Source organism: Leucoraja erinacea, chromosome 38 (genome assembly GCF_028641065.1).
Source record: "Leucoraja erinacea ecotype New England chromosome 38, Leri_hhj_1, whole genome shotgun sequence".
NCBI lineage: Eukaryota > Metazoa > Chordata > Chondrichthyes > Rajiformes > Rajidae > Leucoraja > Leucoraja erinaceus.
Window position 1 is genome coordinate 6007592 of NC_073414.1, and position 18839 is coordinate 6026430.

Below are 18839 nucleotides of genomic sequence, written 5' to 3' on the forward strand. Positions count from 1 at the left end.
CTCAACATTCAGAAAGGAGATGAGAAGGAATCGCTAATCAGAGGGCGGTGAATCTGTGGAATTCATTGCCACAGACGGCTGCGGAGACCAAGTCAATGGATATTTTTCAGGCAGACAGACTTTGATTAAGTATAAGGGTGTCAGGGGCTATGGGGAGAAGGCAGGAGAATGGGGTTGAAAGGGAAAGGTAGATCAGCCGTGATTGAATGGCGGAGTAGATTTGATGGGACAAATGGCCTTATTCTTCTCCTAGGACTAATGAACTGTCGTGTAGGAACCAGGAGATTTGGACTACTGAGTTTATGACCTGTATTCACTTGATTTATGTTTAAACTGTATCAGCCAGGTTCTAATGAGTGGGTTCAAAGCCTTCTGTCCCATCTCCCTGAAGACTTGGGGTAGTTGACAAGGGGTTATCAGAAGTCATTCAGATGCAAGAAGAGATTGCTCCTCTGGAATTGAATCCCAGGGTCTGGCTGCAGTTAAACAAAGGCTTCTTTATGTTGCATCTGCTTGTTATTGGGTTGGCAACAGAAAATAGGAAGTTCCATTCCCAGCACTAACAGACCTCACCCTTAAACATTCTTATTAATACTTCAGCCTCAACATCCTGAAATAGCATCCCGGGAAAACATTTAGAACCAGTTCCAAACATGTTATTTACAGCTTGGTCAGTCCAACAATAACTACACACAGTGAGTGGCTTGTTAGTTCACTTAGCCTCTCCTCAATCCAGTGTTTGTTTCTCTTTACATTAAAGATAGAGGTCCCTTTAATACAGATGCACTATTTACACACCATGCAAATTTCTTCAGGATTTGTGGCTCTCTCTGCTAGAGGAAACTGCCAAGTAGATTCACAGAGAGAGGAAAAAAAAAACTTCCCGCAGTTTGATGATGGGATACACAACCTGGTTATAAAAATGACTCCGAGTGTCAGGCAGTCGAAGAGATTGCCAACTCTCCTGATACAAGGATCATTCTTCGTCCTCTCTCCCACCTCATTGCAACAAATAACGCCTCCATTTTCCATGCTGGTTGGTGTTCCCTTTCTGCTGGTGTTTGTGGAAGCCTGGGCTCCTTCCCCCAGGAAAAATAAATATCCCTTCTCCCAAAGATAGGAAAGAAAATAAACACACACACACACACACACTGCATATTGATCAAAAATAAAGCCCGCCTGCACAGAAATTGGACGCACATGAAATGTTCCAATGCACCCTTTCCCCTGGTTTAGTTCCACACTTTTCTCTACCACATTTTACTAATGATTCAAACACTGATCCCTCTGTGACCGAAGCAGTGTCTCATTAGATCAAATCCAGATTATTGGACTGCATCGTCTGTTTGATTGAGCAAGTTGACAGTGAGATCACACCAGTAGCAGCCAGAAATACAAACTTTGTATAAAAAGACTGGAGCAGCTTAAATCTTTTATCTAGGGGGAGAGAACAGCAGCTATAATAATGTGCCCTAACGCTTGCCTGCAAATTCCACGCATGCAAAATACACATGCAAAATGATCTAAACTGCTCTGCTTCAGCTGAACAGCGAACAGCTGTAACTACGTGTGGCCATTTAAACATTCAACTCAAAGTAAATTAAACAAAGCTTAAAATCAAACCTCAATTCTGCACCAGACAAGCAACAAGTCTGAATTGTGGCCCATTAGGAAAAGGGGAGATGCAACGAGACCTGGGTGTCATGGTACACCAGTCATTGAAAGTAGGCATGCAGGTGCAGCAGGCAGTGAAGAAATCGAATGGTATGTTAGCATTCATAGCAAAAGGATTTGAGTATAGGAGCAGGGAGGTTCTACTGCAGTTGTATAGGGTCTTGGTGAGACCACACCTGGAATATTGGGTACAGTTTTGGTCTCCAAATCTGAGGAAAGACATTCTTGCCATAGAGGGAGTACAGAGAAGGTTCACCAGGCTGATTCCTGGGATGTCAGGACTTTCATATGAAGAAAGACTGGATAGACTCAGCTTGTACTCGCTAGAATTTCGAAGATTGAGGGGGGGGGGGATCTTATAGAAACTTACAAAATTCTTAAGGGGTTGGACAGGCTAGATGCAGGAAGATTGTTCCCGACGTTGGGGAAGTCCAGAACCAGGGGTCACAGTTTAAGGATAAGGGGGAAATCTTTTAGGACCGAGATGAGAAAAACATTTTTCACACAGAGAGTGGTGAATCTGTGGAATTCTCTGCCACAGAAGGTAGTTGAGACCACAGTTCATTGGCTATATTTAAGAGGGAGTTAGATGTGGCCCTTGTGGCTAAAGGAATCAGGGGGTATGGAGAGAAGGCAGGTACGGGATACTGAGTTGGATGATCAGCCATGATCATATTGAATGGTGGTGCAGGCTCGAAGGGCCAAATGGTCTACTCCTGCACCTATTTTCTATGTTTCTAACAAGCACTGCAGGGTGCAGGTATTAAGGGAATTCACTTTGAAACAAAAACCTGCAGCACTATTTTAAAATCTATATAGTATATTTGCATTAAGTTAGATGCTCAATAAGTTTTATTGACATGTCCCACTTACGCGTCTGGTACTTATCTGTTTGGTGGTGAGTAGTCGCCCAAAGAGTCGTACCTTTTTCTGGTCGCTGCTGGATTTTCAACATGTTGAAAATTTACGGCAACCTGCTGAGACTATGACGGGTGCCGGCAAGTTGCCGGGGGAAAAAAAAAAAAAAAAAAAAAAAAAAAAAAAAAAAAAAAAAAAAAAAAAAAAAAAAAAAAAAAAAAAAAAAAAAAAACAAAAAAAAAAAAAAAAAAAACAAAAAAAAAAAAAAAAAAAAAAAAAAAAAACAAAAAAAAAAAAAAAAAAAAAAAACAAAAAAAAAAAAAAAAAAAAAAAAAAAAAAAAAAAACAAAAAAAAAAACAAAAAAAAAAAAAAAAAAAAAAGATAAAAAAAAAAAAAAAAAAAAAAAAAAAAAAAAAAAAAAAAAAAATGGTGGGTAGTTGGGGACAGGCCCTTTAAGATCCCAGCACTGTAAACATTGGCAGCAACAAAAATAATTTTCCTCCACTTATGGAAGGAATCAAAGTCAAAACAATAACAAATACTGAAACTAACTGGTTATACACAATGTACAATGCTGACCCATTCATTATTTCTGCTCTCAATTACAAAACCTACAGCATGGAAACACGCCCTTCAGCCCTCCGAGTCTGTGTCGATCATTAACTATCAATCTGCACTAACCCAACATTATTTCCATTCTTATGCCAGTTGTACAGTACGGAAACAGGCCCTTCGGCCAAACTTGTCCATACCAACCAAGATGCCCCATCTACACTAGTTCCACATCCCTCTAAACCTTTCCTATCCATGTACCTGTCCGAATGTCTTTTGGAGTTGTTATAGTACCAGCCTCAATTACCTCCTCTGGCAGCTTGTTCCATACAAACACCGCACTGTGTGAAAATGTCGCCCCTCAAGATTCCCATTAAATCTTTCCCTCTCACCTCAAACTGATGTCCTCTGGTCCTTGATTCCCCTACTGAGTAAAAGACTCAGTGTACTCACTCTCTATCTATTCAAATTCTCTCACCACAACCTCATCAACAGCATCCTAGGTGGGGATTAAACCTGGGTCACTGGTGCTGACTTGAGCAGCTCAATAGCTGTGCCACCAGAAGTGTATTCATTCAAATGGGATTGAAGGTGCAGGCTTCTGTAACGTTTGATGTTATGCAACACATTGGGGGGGGGGGTGAAAGTGCGGAGTTCACAGGTGACATCACGGCACGGTGACTCAGCAGGAGAGTTCCTGCCTGATAGCACCAGAGATCCGGGTTCCATCCTGACAATGGGTGCTTGTCTATATGGAGTCCCTGCCTCAGAGGGCCGGTGGAGGCAGGTTCTGTGGATGCTTTCAAGAGAGAGCTAGATAGGATTCTATAGCGGAGTCGGGGGATATGGGGAGAAGGCAGGAACGGGGTACTGATTGGGGGTGATCAGCCATGATCACATTGAATGGCGGTGCTGGCTCGAAGGGCTGAATGGCCTACGCCTGCACCTATTGTCTATTGAGTTTGCACGTTCTTCCCGTGACCCGTGTGGTTTTCTCCAGGATGTCGGGTTTCCTCCCACACTCCAGACGTATTGGTGTGTAGGTTAATTGGCTTGGTATAAGTGTAAATTGTCCCTAGTGTGTGTGTAGGATGGTGTTAGTGTGCAGGGGTAGTGTTTACTGGTCGACACTGACTCGGTGGGCCTGTATGTCTAAACTAAATTAATCTGGAATTGCTCAATCATTTCTCTCACAAGTTCAGAAAGAAATGTTGCTGCTTCTCTGCTCAATTATGTATCCAAGGACCATCTGAGGTGTGGATGGGGCATCTTGGTCGGTAGGTTAGTTTGCCAGCTCACTATCTCTAGATGGGGTGTAAGTGGGTGGGTGAATAGAGGGTGTGCAAAAACACCTGTGACTATTTACAAGTTGTTACTCAAGAGGGAACTGCAGATGCTGGAAAATCGAAGGTGGGCAAAAATACTGGAGAAACTCAGCGGGTGCGGCAGCATCTATGGAGCGAAGGAAATAGGCAACGTTTCGGGACGAAACGTTGCCTATTTCCTTCGCTCCATAGATGCTGCCGCACCCGCTGAGTTTCACCAGCATTTTTGTCTACCTACAAGTCGTTACTATTCACCGATACAAGTCCTGACCAGAGCCTGTAGAAAGTGAGGAGATGAACCAGATAAAAAGTTTACAGACAGCTGCACACAAAATAATGAAACAAGCCTGAATTGCATCTCACAGCCATGCAAAATTGAGCTACAATTGCAGATTCTTTCAAAAGCCTTTTACCAAATAGGATTTATTTGATATTCACAAACGTTGTATAGATCTGCTTATAGCACCTTTACAGAGCACAATCGATGTTAACATACACGCACCTTATATAAACGCCCGAAAGCAGCATATACAGATAGAGTTGTGGAATAGGGATAATGGTGACAATCACAGAACCGTTTCAACATTCAGAACATCCAGACCAAACCAGGTCCAATTCAGGCTTTGAAATTCACGTCAAGAAATCGTCACAGAGAGGAACATACAAGTGGGTATGGAAGAGTCGTACTGCCAACTCCACACTAAGTCTCTAGCTAGACAACAAACTTCCTTACAAATCTAATTATGGACAAGCTACAGCTTGTTTGGAAGAAACCAGGCTAATCTCAGCCAAAGCTAACCTACAGATCCCTATAAGGGTCATGCTTACAATTCAAGGCTCGAGCATCAAGACCTGAACCCATCCTATCACAAGTCCTGTTAACTAGTACAGTTCTTTAAAATCTTACGAGATCTGCTTAAAAGTTTCATTACTTTCAAAAGCAGAAAACATCAGGATTTATTTGATATTCACAAACGTTGTATAGATCTGCTTATAGCACCTTTACAGAGCACAATCGATGTTAACATACACGCACCTTATATAAACGCTCGGTAAGCAGCATATACAGATAGAGTTGTGGAATAGGGATAATGGTGACAACCACAGAACCGTTTCAACATTCAGAACATCCAGACCAAACCAGGTCCAATTCAGGCTTTGAAATTCACGTCAAGAAATCGTCACAGAGAGGAACATACAAGTGGGTATGGAAGAGTCGTACTGCCAACTCTACACTAAGTCTCTAGCTAGACAACAAACTTCCTTACAAATCTAATTATGGACAAGCTACAGCTTGTTTGGAAGAAACCAGGCTAATCTCAGCCAAAGCTAACCTACAGATCCCTATAAGGGTCATGCTTACAATTCAAGGCTCGGAGCATCAAGACCTGAACCCATCCTCATCACAAGTCCTGTTGGACAACTAGTACAGTTCTTTAAAATCTTACGAGATCTAAAAAAAAGTATTTAATAATAATTTAAAGCTGTCTTAAACAAAGTGGTGAATAACTTTACATGGCAAAGTTATAGTGACCTTTTTTTTTTGTACAGAAATTCAATTAAAAAATAAACTAAATGTTCACAGGGCGAATTTAACTGGGTTGCAGATCCAAATGGAATATTTGAGGTCCATCACATTGTTATCATTCATGCTGTGTGGCCAGCTATTCAACAACATGGCCAATTTAGCGAGCATGTTTCTGGACTCAACAACAGAGTTCGGTTCTCAGAATCATCGGCAACTCTGATCCTTCCCAACTCAGCGCTGGGTTGGAACATCAAAGCCACCAAAACGACACGCTGGGATTTCTAGGGTGAGTTCAAAAAATAATTTCTCAGCTGTCATTATTTTTTATCCTTCCCCACCCCTCTCACAAGTGCCCTGGAGGATTCCCTATACAGGAAATATTTCAAAATGCCAGTCGGACTGCGAACTTAAGACTCCAGGCACATGATCTTAAACATTGCACGTGTGGCTGCATCTGCAAGAGACACTCTCACACACGATCAAGGCTGCCTCCCTCAGAATCCATTTGGGAGAATTTCAAAATGCACAAAATTCATCGTGATATTGAAAAATACGTGGCACTATGGGGCCCCAATGTAATGCAAGGATGAGCAAAACTATTTATTACAGTTGTTAACTTACTACATATTCTACTCTTCTTCACCCTCAACTCCCGTCCCACCATTTTACACAGTAAGCCAGATTGTGGAATACAAAGGAAGTGCAGATTCTGGTTTATGCCAAAGATAGAAACTAAATGCTGGAGTAACTCAGCCGGTCAGGCAGCATCTCTGGAGAAGCCAGATGACGGGTTGCTTTACAAGGGCACGGCATGTTGTGGCACACACACCATGATGCTGCGGGCTTCGATTAAAGCCACAACGTATAACACGGCTTTAAGAAAAAAAAAACCAATCAGCTCAGTTTTTCCTTTGGGCAAAAATACAGATTGAAAAATGCAAATATATTTAAAGTTTCACGTTAGGAACAACTCAATAGCAAACCATTTAGCTACTTTTTTTAGTGTTAAGATGGAGGAAAGATAACTCCTAACCATTAGTTTTAGAACCACTACTAAAGTGGCTGGCCTTCGTTACTACTATGTCTTAAATTAAGATTTAAAATTATTTTGGTCAGGCAGGGATGTCTTATATCTTACAAATACTCAGCCCGACAACCCTTCTTTATCTGTGTGCAGTTTATTTTACATTGCCCAAGTGTTGATAAAATGGCATTTCGACTGCTTTGTTTAGTTCTAATTTGAGTCTTGTCCTTACCAACAACACCCCCTCTTCCCCTTTGCACGGTGCTGGTGGCATTCCATAGAGTTCAAACAATTTCACAAGGGGAAAAGTCGCAGGTTTAAAATGTCCATTCAATAATGTGATCGGTGAAAGCTTCTAACATAAAATAGCGTTAAAGCTATTGCAAAAGGTCACATCACGAAGAATGTTTTGCACATTCTTTTTTTTCTTCTGCATTTTATAAAAAAGTGTCCAAATGTCAAATCCATTCCATTAGTTTTCAGATTGCAAGGTAATTCAACGTCTGTAACATACTTCCAAGCAATTATTCCATTTTGGAGATCTCAAATTTGGTGTTCATTATTTCCTGAAACAAGAGAGACAAAAGTGTAATTATGTAATAAATTGGAATTTCCTTTATTGTCATTCAAACAGTAGTTTGAACAAAACTGCGTACCTTGCAGTCATGGCAGAAAAAAAGCAACAAAACACACAATGAACACGATTTAACACAAAAATCCATCATGCAATATTTCAATTAATTCCACCTGGTGAAGATTAGAAAAAACCCATAAAACAGCGCAGCGGTAGAGTTGCGGCCTCACAGCGCCAGAGACCCGGGTTCGATCGTGACTATGGATGCTTCTGTACGGAGTTTGTACGTTCTCCCCGTGACCTGCGTGGGTTTTCTCCAGGAGCTCCGGTTTCCTCCCACACTCCAAGGACGTACAGGTTTGTAGGTTAACTGGCTTGCCATAATTGTTCATTATCCCGAGGATAGTGTTGGTGTGCCTTGGTCAGCCCGGACTCAGTGGGCCGTTGGGCCTGTTTCCACGCTGCATCTCAAAAATTAACTCTAAACTAAACTAAATACAGGACATTTGATATATAAACAGAAAATGCTGGCAACACTCAGCAGGCCAGGAAACACAGGAGGCAAGAGAATGTTTCAGGCCAAAGACACTTCATTAGGACTAGGAAAGAATGCAGTGTCACCCAGAGTAGGGGCAATCAGAAACAAGGGGACATGGGTTTAAGGGGAGAGGGGAAAACATTTAATAGGAACTCGAGGGGCACCTTTTTCCACACAGAGGGTGGTGGGTAAATGGAACGAGCTGCCAGAGGAGGTAGTTGAGGCAGGTATTACAACAGCATTTAAAAGACATTTGGACAGATACATGGATAAGAAAGGTTTGGAGGGATGTGGGAAAAAAGAGGGCAGGTGGGAGGAATGTAAATGGGACATCTTGGTCTGCATGGGCAGGTTGGGCCATGGGCCTGATTCTGTCCTGCATGACGATGATACTAAGAAATAAATCTAGTTTTAGTTTGCAGAGAAGATGGTGGCAAGAAGAATGACTAGGATACAGTGTATACATGTGACAGGATGTAGCCAGTTACTGTGGAGATGAACAATCTATTGAAATGGGTCAATGGATGGTTCTTTACCTCTGTGGTGTTGCTAATAGCAGAGCAATGGGCAATGCCCAGCATGCCAGGCAGGGAGAAAATCAGAGCCGCTATTTTTAGTCAGAGGGTGGTGAATCTGTGGAATTCATTGCAACAGAAGGCTGCTGAGGCCAAGTCAAGGGATATTTTTACGACAGAGATAGGTAGATTCTGGATTAGTACGGTGTCAGGGGTTATGGGGAGAAGGCAGGAGAATCAGGTTAGGAGGGAGAGATAGATCAGCCATGATTGAATGGTGGAGTAGACTTGATGGGCCACTTGGCCTCTTCCTTTCTACTTCCCGCCCCCTCCCCCCACCCCCACATCAGTCTGAAGAAGGGTCTTGACCCGAAACATCACCCATTTCCTTTGTTCCATAGATGCGGCCTCACCCGCTGAGTTTCTCCAGCATTTTTGTCTACATCCAATCTGTCTGTGGTTTCTCCAGTGTAAAGGTACTGGCATTAGACTGAATAGAATATTCTAGAACAATGAATAGAATATTCTAGATTGGATTATTCCCTTTACAACTCCCTAGCCTGCTCTTCATTGTTTATTATATCATTGTTTATTATATCATCAACCGAGATGAGAAGAACATTTTTCACACAGAGAGTGATGAATCTCTGGAACTCTCTGCCACAGAGGGTAGTTGAGGCCAGTTCATTGGCTATATTGAAGAGGGAGTTAGATGTGGCCCTTGTGGCTAAGGGGATCAGGGGGTATGGAGAGAAGGCAGGTACGGGATACTGAGTTGGATGATCAGCCATGATCATATTGAATGGCGGTGCAGGCTCGAAGGGCCGAATGGCCTACTCCTGCACCTAATTTCTATGTTTCTATCTATTGAGAACCATGTTTAAAATCCTGTTGTGTTGTTGCAAGTAAGAATTTCATTGTTCTGTTCCGGTAGTACTAGGCCCATCTCGGTCATGACTGACCATGGGTGATGCATCCTGGTCGGGTGGATGCAAGCCTGGGCGATCGCTGTCATATGGAGGACAGGCTGTTGCCCATGCAGCACGCCCCCCCTCTCCACGTCGCTGATCGATCCAAAGGAACAGCAGGGCCGTTACAGTTTGGCACCAGTGCCATCGCAGGAGCTGCCAGAGCGAGGTTGTAGACAACGACAAACTGCCTTAGGGGGTCCAACTCCAGATTTTCTCCAGGAGCCTTTTCCATGACTGGATATGGCCACAAGGCAGTGGAGGTTTTAAATCAGAGTTTTCCCTCTCCTAGATGGACTGCCTTCCCAGGCTGACGAGACCCATCTGCCCGAGACTCGAGGGAGCGGGAGCGTCTACCTTCCCGTGCAGGTCTATAGCACGTGCCCACTGCCCACAGTGTTTCGGTACACGTCTTGGCTCTTGGTCAAAAGTGGACATTGCAGGATATCGACACAGACACAAAGCACCTTTCCAAACTTGCTGAGCTTGAGAGAATATGGCATACAGCTGCTGGACAAGAGCTCCATCTAGAACAATTTACAGCCTAAACGGCGAGTTGTAAAATGTAGTAATATTACCTCGTCTGAATCCAACAGGGTTGGCAGTGCTCTGGAAAAACAATAAACACAATTAAAAAGGAATGTCATTGCATTATAACACTGTGCTTCAAGCAAGGAAGTGCAAGTTATTTAGTTAAAGGTTGCATTCATCAAATTCAAAATTAAATCACATACAACATATATATTTTTTAAAACATTGCCATTGTTTGGATCTTGTGAGCTCTATACAGTAATCGAGAGCTGGTAGCCCGGCCAGTCTAATGGGCATCTCGGTCAGCATGGGCAAGTTGGGCCGAAGGGCCCGCTTCCATACTGTATGAATCTCTGATTCTGAGTACATCAGCCTTGATGTGCTATTGAGATGTTAAATACACAACCTGGCCCAGAGGTGAGAGTGGCGATCCTGAAAGCCATAATGCCTCATACTTTAATAAGATCATTAAAACACTGAAATTGGAAAATCCAAAATATTATAATGCTCCAAAATGGAAGATGTTTAAGAAACAGTTGGACAGGTACATGGATAGGATAAGATTGGAGGGATATGGACCAAACCCACGCAAGTGGGGCTAGTGTAGCTGGGACATTGTTGGCCAGTGTGGGCAAGTTGGGCCGGACGGCCTGCTTCACACTGTATTAATCTATGACTATGCTGCCATTGTTCTGTCAATTTAGAGAAACTTACACATCAGTTAGTGACGATGGGATATTCTCTTCAACCCATTTGAGGTCTTCATCCTGTGGAACAGCAAGCATGCGCATTAAGGCTCAGATATTTAAAAAGGGAGAAGGGTGTAAAAGCAAAGGTGCCAAGAGTTCAGACATAAAGCTTCTCTGTTAGCGCAGGCTTCCATCGTTGCCCCAACACTTCCCACGATCTTTCTCTCCACAATGCTGCCCCTCACCCCAACACACCTCCTGCTGGAGTACAACAGAGGTAAAGTCAAATGGGGAAATGTTTCCCCGTAAACTGCCACCACTCTGGAACGAAGGACACTCCAAGCTCCGTCACCAAGTTGCAGGATTCAGATGATGGAGACACAAGAGGCTGTAGATACTGGAATGATGGGCGACACGCCAAGTGCTGGAGGAACTCAGCTGGTCCAGAGAAAGGTCCCGACAGAGTTTGAAACAAGGACCCAACCAGAAACATTGCCTGTTCACTCCCTCTGCAAATGCTACCAGACCCACTGAGTTCCTCCAGCTCTTTGTGTGTTTTTAGAATTCAGACGCTGCTTGTGTGAGTACACGTCTGGAGAATGAGCGCTAAGTAGACAAAAATTGGTAGACAAAATTGCTGGAGGGTGAGGCAGCATCTATGGAGCAAAGGAATAGGTGACGTTTCGGGTCGAGACCTTTCTTCAGACTTGTAATCATTGACTTGATCAAGAGAATGAGCCTTACACTTAACTACAAAAGGAAGGTCCTCTCTCAACCTGCACTATCACTTGCACTACCTCCACAACTCAGCTCCCTGCTGCACAACAATAACTCCAACAATAACGGTCCATAACAAGTACGTGGAAGACATCTTCTATTTCAGTGCCCTCTCTCAAAGGCAGATAGAGACAAAGGCCTGGATAGCACGGATGTGGAGAGGTTATTTCCACTAGTGGAATAGTCGAGGACCAGAGGCCACAGCCTCAGAATAGAAGGACGTATCTTTAGAAAGGTGACGAGCAGGTATTTCTTTAGTCAGAGGGTGGTGAATCTGTGGGATTCTTTGCCACAGAAGGCTGTGGAGGCCGTCAATGGATATTGTTTACGGTAGAGATAGATAGATTCTTGATTAGTACGGGTGTCAGGGGTTACGGGGAGAAGGCAGGAGAATGGGGTTGAGAGGGAAAGATAGATCAGCCATGAGTAGACTTGATGGGCCGAACGGCCTAATTCTGCTCCTATAAAGTAACATTGCAGAAGATCGCCATCACCTATTGCGCATTTAGACAGCCTTTGCAATTTGAGGAGATGACTGAATATCAAGTGCATACTCAATCTGCCCAGCTCGCATTCTTTGTATATTTCAGAGTGATAGTATATGTACAGATCACCTAAAAGCACTGTAAACGTAGCACCAGCATTGCCTCTGCAAAATCTTCCAAATCCACTGGCAGTATAAGTGAATCCATGTCAGCAATCATTCCCATGCCAACACCCCTGACTTTGAGGCTCTGATTTCACTCAGTTGGCTCCAACAGGCAGACCACATTCTTGGCATTCCTGACACGAGACTTCCGAAACCCCAAAAAAATAAGCCACACTAAGAGCTGAAGTTAATTCAACATACATAGCCAATGTAATGAAAATCAAAGGTTAGCAACCAAAACTCAAAAGCTAAATACAGTACAACTCAAATAATCTAGCGTGGTTGTGATTTTGGTAGAAGCAGTCTAACATAGGCTTACATTTACTGGATAATATTCCTATTAATATGTTATATAGTTAGATAATATCAAAATAAATTATCTTGACTATTTTAAGTCATTTTTAATTTTCTAAGAAATTGGCATTTGCATCACGTTTGATGAGCTTATACATGTTATAACAACAAATATTTGCTTGTTTTTTTTAGATATTATGCAGTTTTATGATATATTACACAATGATCCAAGTAAGTTTAAAGTTTTGCCCCGAACTTTGCCTATTTCCTTTCCTTTGCTCCATGGATGCTGCCTCACCTGCTGAGTTTCTCCAGCAATTTTGTCTACCTTCGATTTTCCAGCATCTGCAGTTCCTTCTTGAACAAGTTTAAAGGGAGGGTGGGAAATCGGACCCTGACCACCTGTGCAGGAAGCAGTGACCAACAAGTTGACATGGAATGTGTAGGAAGGAACTGCAGATGCTGGTTTAAACTGAAGATAGACACAAAATGCTGGAGTAACTCAGCGGGACAGGCGGCATCTCCGGATAGAATGAATGGGAGATGTTTCGGGTCAAGACCCTTCTTCAGACTGAAGGGTCTCGACCCGAAACGTCACCCATTCCTTCTATCCGGAGATGCTGCCTATCCCGCTGAGTTACTCCAACATTTTGGGTCTATCTTCAAGTTGACAGGGAAATATGGGAACCACGGAATCACAGCACGTGGAATGGAATCTCGGCAAACGTTACCTGGTGAGCCAGATGTCAAACCATAGAGGCTTCTGAATAGTGGATTATCAGAGTTTTACTGGAATTAGTAAACAGTCTGCATGATAATAGTGAAAACCAAACCTGCGTGTATGAACACTCACCATTCTGTTGGATTTGACTGTGCCATTAGACTCGGATTTTATTGTTCTGATCTTCATTCCCTCTGCAGAAAGTATATTAATATCAGTGGCCTTAGAGAATTTGAGGTACACAGCTCAGAGAATAAAACTGCATTCCCATTGCATAAATGCATTACCTAATACTTCTACTTTTTTTTTTAAAGCTACCCGAGTTGAATAACTGTTTATAAGAAAATAATGTCACTATGCATTTGTACTTTGCACGCGTGAATAACTCTCCAGTAATAATAGACCAATAGACCAATCATCCCAAGCACATAATCTGACAATATTGTTAGTTTTTTTTAATGCATCTATTAATTATTTTATTTAGTGCAGTAATTGTTTCATGAATATAAATGTACAATAAAGAGGGTTTTACACTATTACATCAACTTTCAGTTTTAATACTTTATTTTTTCACACAGAGAGTGGTGAATCTCTGGAACTCTCTGCCACAGAGGGTAGTTGAGGCCACAGTTCATTGGCTATATTTAAGAGGGAGTTAGATGTGGCCCTTGTGGCTAAGGGGATCAGAGGGTATGGAGAGAAGGCAGGTACGGGATACTGAGTTGGATGATCAGCCATGATCATATTGAATGGCGGTGCAGGCTCGAAGGGCCGAATGGCCTACTCCTGCACCTAATTTCTATGTTTCTATGTTTATAAGTGTCAACACCATTATAGCATAGAAAACATGACAGCCAATGTACCCAGAGCAAAGGTGCTACAGATGGCAATTGAATAATGACCAAGTAATCTATACTGGTTGAGGATCAAACATTGACACTTTAACTAAATTATTATTCCTTGCTAATGATGTGACCACTGCCACTCCAATGATGTCAGCAGTACAGCTGCTGCCTCACAGTCAAGACCCCGATTTGATCCAGACTACAGGTGCGATCGGTTCGTTCTCTCTGCGATGGTGTGGGTTTCCTCCGGGTGCTCCGGTTTCCTCACATGTCAGTTAATTGGCTTCTTTAAATTGGCCCAAGGATGTGAAAGTGGGATAACATAGAACTAGTGTACGGATCGGCGGCCAGCATGGACATGACGGGCCAAAGGGCCTGCTTCCACGATGCATCGCTAAAACTTAAAACTAAACTCAGCTGTTTCAAGTATTCTTGATGGGCACAAAATATAAATTTCATATTTCTATCTCAGCAATAGACTTTGACAAACATCGGGGGGGCATTTTCTCTGCTTCAGGTTCAGTAAATAACAATTTGAAACTGTCATTAAGAGTGGGAAGGGGAAATATACACACATGAAGCTTTGTCACTAAGAATATGTAATGACATCAATGTCACCCAGATGGACAAAGGGCCCATGGGCAGTATCCAAGTCACGGGTTTTGTTGTGGTAACAAGGAACTGCAGATGCTGGTTTACACGAAAGAGCACAACATTCCACAGTAACAGCAGGTCAGGCAGCATCTCTGAAGAACGTGGATAGGTGAGAGAGTGGAGCAGCTGGGCTTGTACACTCTGTGGAGTTTAGAAGGATGAGAGGGTATCTCATTGAAACATATAAGATTGTTAAGGGTTTGGACACGCTAGAGGCAGGAACATGTTCCCGATGTTGGGGGAAGTCCAGAACCAGGGGCCACAGTTTAAGAATAAGGGGTAAGCCATTTAGAGTGGAGATGAGGAAACACTTTTTCTCACAGAGGGTGGTGAGTCTGTGGAATTCTCTACCTCGGAGGGCGGTGGAGGCAGGATCTCCGGAACCTTTCAAGAATGAGCTAGATAGGGCTCTTAAAAACATAGGAGTCAGGGAATATGGGGAGAAGGCAGGAACGGGGTACTGATTGGGGATGATCAGCCATGATCACATTGAATGACGGTGCTGGCTCGATGGGCCGAATGGCCTACTACTGCACCTATTGTCTATTGTGACGTGACCTATGATCTCCAGAGATGTTGCCTGACCCGCAGAGTTACTCCAGCACTTTGTGTCCTTTCATGAGTTTTGATATTTAATGTAGCAAATGCAAACTAGGGTAGTGACTTAAATGCAAAGTCATTGAGAGCTTCAATGGTTAATGCAATGTCTGTATATTTTTAAATAACCAAGTATTAATAATTAGGCATGCAGGTGCAGCAGGCAGTGAATAGGCATGCAGTGTGCAGCAGGCAGTGAAGAAAGCGAATGGTATGTTAGCTTTCATAGCAAAAAGGATTTGAGTATAGGAGCAGGGAGGTTCTACTGCAGTTGTACAGGGTCTTGGTGAGACCACACCTGGAGTATTGCGTACAGTTTTGGTCTCCAAATCTGAGGAAGGACATTATTGCCATAGAGGGAGTACAGAGAAGGTTCACCAGACTGATTCCTGGGATGTCAGGACTGTCTTATGAAGAAAGACTGGATAGACTTGGTTTATACTCTCTAGAATTTAGGAGAGTATGAGAGGGGATCTTATAGAAACTTACAAAATTCTTAAGGGGTTGGACAGGCTAGATGCAGGAAGATTGCTCCCGATGTTGGGGAAGTCCAGGACAAGGGGTCACAGCTTAAGGATAAGGGGGAAATCCTCTAAAACCGAGATGAGAAGAACTTTTTTCACACAGAGAGTGGTGAGTCTCTGGAACTCTCTGCCGCAGAGGGTAGTCGAGGCCAGTTCATTGGCTATATTTAAGAGGGAGTTAGATGTGGCCCTTGTGGCTAAGGGGATCAGAGGGTATGGAGAGAAGGCAGGTACGGGATACTGAGTTGGATGATCAGCCATGATCATATTGAATGGCGGTGCAGGCTCGAAGGGGCGAATAGAAACATAGAAATTAGGTGCAATAGAAACAATAGAAACATATTATTAACATATAGGCCGAATAGAAACAATAGAAACATAGAAACATAGAAATTAGGTGCAGGAGTAGGCCATGAATGGCCTACTCCTGCACCTAATTTCTATGTTTCTATGTAAACTTTAGTTTGAGTAATTGCTCTGTCTGCTACATCAGTTGACTCCTTAGAGGTAGAGGGACAACACACTATTGCCAGCTTCACACCACTGCAATCTGAGCAACAATGCCTTACACCTGCACAAAAACGACTTATGAGGCGCTTTGCAATACTCTGAGTCGAGTAAATAAGAGAATATTTTTTAATGCATGTCACAAGAACCATCCAAACTCACCAAAAGCTTCACTGATCAATTGTTCCTCTTCTTCTTCCTCATCAATGTCATCTACCAAAGGAGAGTAAGCATATCTGAAAAATAGAGGACAGTGACCAGTCACCGTGAAGCACAGAATAACTAACGAGCAACTTCTAGGTAACACTCATTAAAAACAAATATTCATATAAAAATGGAAATGCCCGAAGGCAGGGAATGGAACCATTGAAATCGCCGGCCCATACCAGCTCACTAAAGAGCTTCTCAACATTTTCCCCCCATGCTGTTTCTCAAAGTTCTGTAAATTATTCCTTTTGATATACTCAATTACCTGTTGAACGTTCTTACTACATTTAGTTCTGTGCAGTGTTTCATGCTGCCTTTAGGCAAATAAATTCACATCTCCCTTCTGATTATTTTGTTGAATGTATCACAAATCTGTCCTCTCTGGTTACCAACCTTCCTGCTGGCAGAAACTCTTACTTCTTATTTATTCTATCAAAAGCCTGTGATAATGAACACCTACATTAAATGACTTCTAAAACCTGGAAGAAGGAACTGCAGGTGCTGCATTAAATCGAAGATAGACACAAAACGATGGAGTAACTCAGGTGAAGTTTAATGTGGATAAATGTGATCTTATTGAAACATATAAGATTGTTAAGGGCTTGGACACGCCAGAGGCAGGAAACATGTTCCCGATGTTGGGGGAGTCCAGAACCAGGGGCCACACAGTTTAAGAATAAGGAGTAAGCCATTTAGAACGGAGACGAGGAAACACTTTTTCTCACAGTGAGTTGCGAGTGTGGAGTTCTCTGCCTCAGAGGGCTGTGGAGGCAGGTTCTCTGGATGCTTTCAAGAGAGAGCTAAATAGGGCTCTTAAAGATAGCGGAGTCAGGGGATATGGGGAGAAGGGGGTACTGATTGGGGATGATCAGCCATGATCACATTGAATGGCGGTGCTGGTTCGAAGGGCTGAATGGCCTCCTCCTGCACCTATTGTCTATTGTCAAATATGCATCAACAGTGAAAGTAGTACCATTTTCACTGAGCTGCTCCGAGTACCAGTTCAAGTAATGACAAATGATTCCAACGTGCGTGCACTTGAGCTGTGATTCCACTCGACTAATTTCGAGAGCGTTACGTGGAACTTGGGTGGAGTGGAGAACCAATGGAAACCAACTTGAGGAAATAATTTTGAAGGCACACAAAGCTTTTATACAGCAGGTGGAATGGAAATGTGTGTTTTTCCCTGACAGTAATGCTGGTAACATGGATATCACCAACAACACAAAACTTACCTCTGGTTATTTGCAGAGGGTCTCCACAAGAACATTATGACAAGCAGCAAAATCGAGAAAAGGAACCGCCAAAATGCGTCTTCTATCCACAGCTCCCGCCAGTCCTGGTGCAACGAAAAGAAATGTATTTACATAGTAAGTAAGTGCGTTTATTATTGGCCAAGTATTCACATACAAGGAATTTGCCTTGGTGCTCCGCCCACAAGTAACAACATGACATAGTGACAGTTACGAATGACTCAGAAAACACTAAACATTAATAATAATAATAATACATTCATGATAAAACACCATTGATCAAGCATGTGAACCAACAAAATACCAGATCAAAGCACATTGTGAGTCTCAAAACATGAAAAAACATTTGGCAATTATTAGGGAGCTGCGTTGTATACAACAAGCAACAATGGATGTCACCGTGATGAATGACCAGCTACTTGATATTTTTCATAGTCTGGGTTCGGAAGAACAGCAGCCACCACTACAACAACAATGTCCCTCTTCCATCACCACTGTTACAGTTTTATTTACAGACTGAGCATGGAAATAGGCCCTTCGGCCCATACCACCGATTATCTGTTCACATCAGTTCTATGCTATCCCACTTTCTCCTCCTCTCCCTACACATTAGGGACCATTTTACAGAGGGCCAGGGGACAACCCGCTCGGTCAAAAAACGTGCAAACTCCACACAGATGATAAGTTTGTTGATCAACTAATCATATCTATATTGAGCTGGAGGATTTCTTTAGACATGGGTTAAAGGAATGTGGAAGAATTAAGGCAAAAGGTAAAGACACAGATTATCCATGATCTAAACAAGTTAAGAAACAGGAGGGAGGACATCCTTGTGATTGAGGCAGTGCAGCGTAGGTTCACGAGTTTGATCCCTAGGATGGCGGGACTGTCATACGAGGAAAGATTGAAAAGACTAGGCTTGTATTCACTGGAGTTTAGAAGGATGAGGGTAGGGATCTTATAGAAACATATAAAATTATAAAAGGACTGGACAAGCCAGATGCAGGAAAAATGTTCCCGATGTTGGGCGAGTC

The 18839-nt window shown here is 42.8% G+C and overlaps 1 protein-coding gene across 2 annotated transcripts in view; it reads right to left on the reverse strand.

Moving 5' to 3' along the window:
* Positions 1-7097: 7097 nt before the first annotated feature.
* zgc:162698 (Transmembrane protein 87A-like) overlaps positions 7098-18839 on the reverse strand; it is a 42823-nt gene continuing 31081 nt past the window's right edge. For both annotated transcript variants that reach the window (XM_055663710.1, XM_055663709.1), the window contains exons 16-21: positions 17788-17891; positions 16508-16581; positions 13351-13412; positions 10803-10855; positions 10136-10166; positions 7098-7528 (exon numbers count right to left, since the gene is read on the reverse strand). In XM_055663710.1, the coding sequence (XP_055519685.1) occupies positions 7487-7528; positions 10136-10166; positions 10803-10855; positions 13351-13412; positions 16508-16581; positions 17788-17891 (366 nt within the window). In that variant the 3' untranslated portion in view covers positions 7098-7486. The remainder of the gene's footprint in view (positions 7529-10135; positions 10167-10802; positions 10856-13350; positions 13413-16507; positions 16582-17787; positions 17892-18839) is intronic.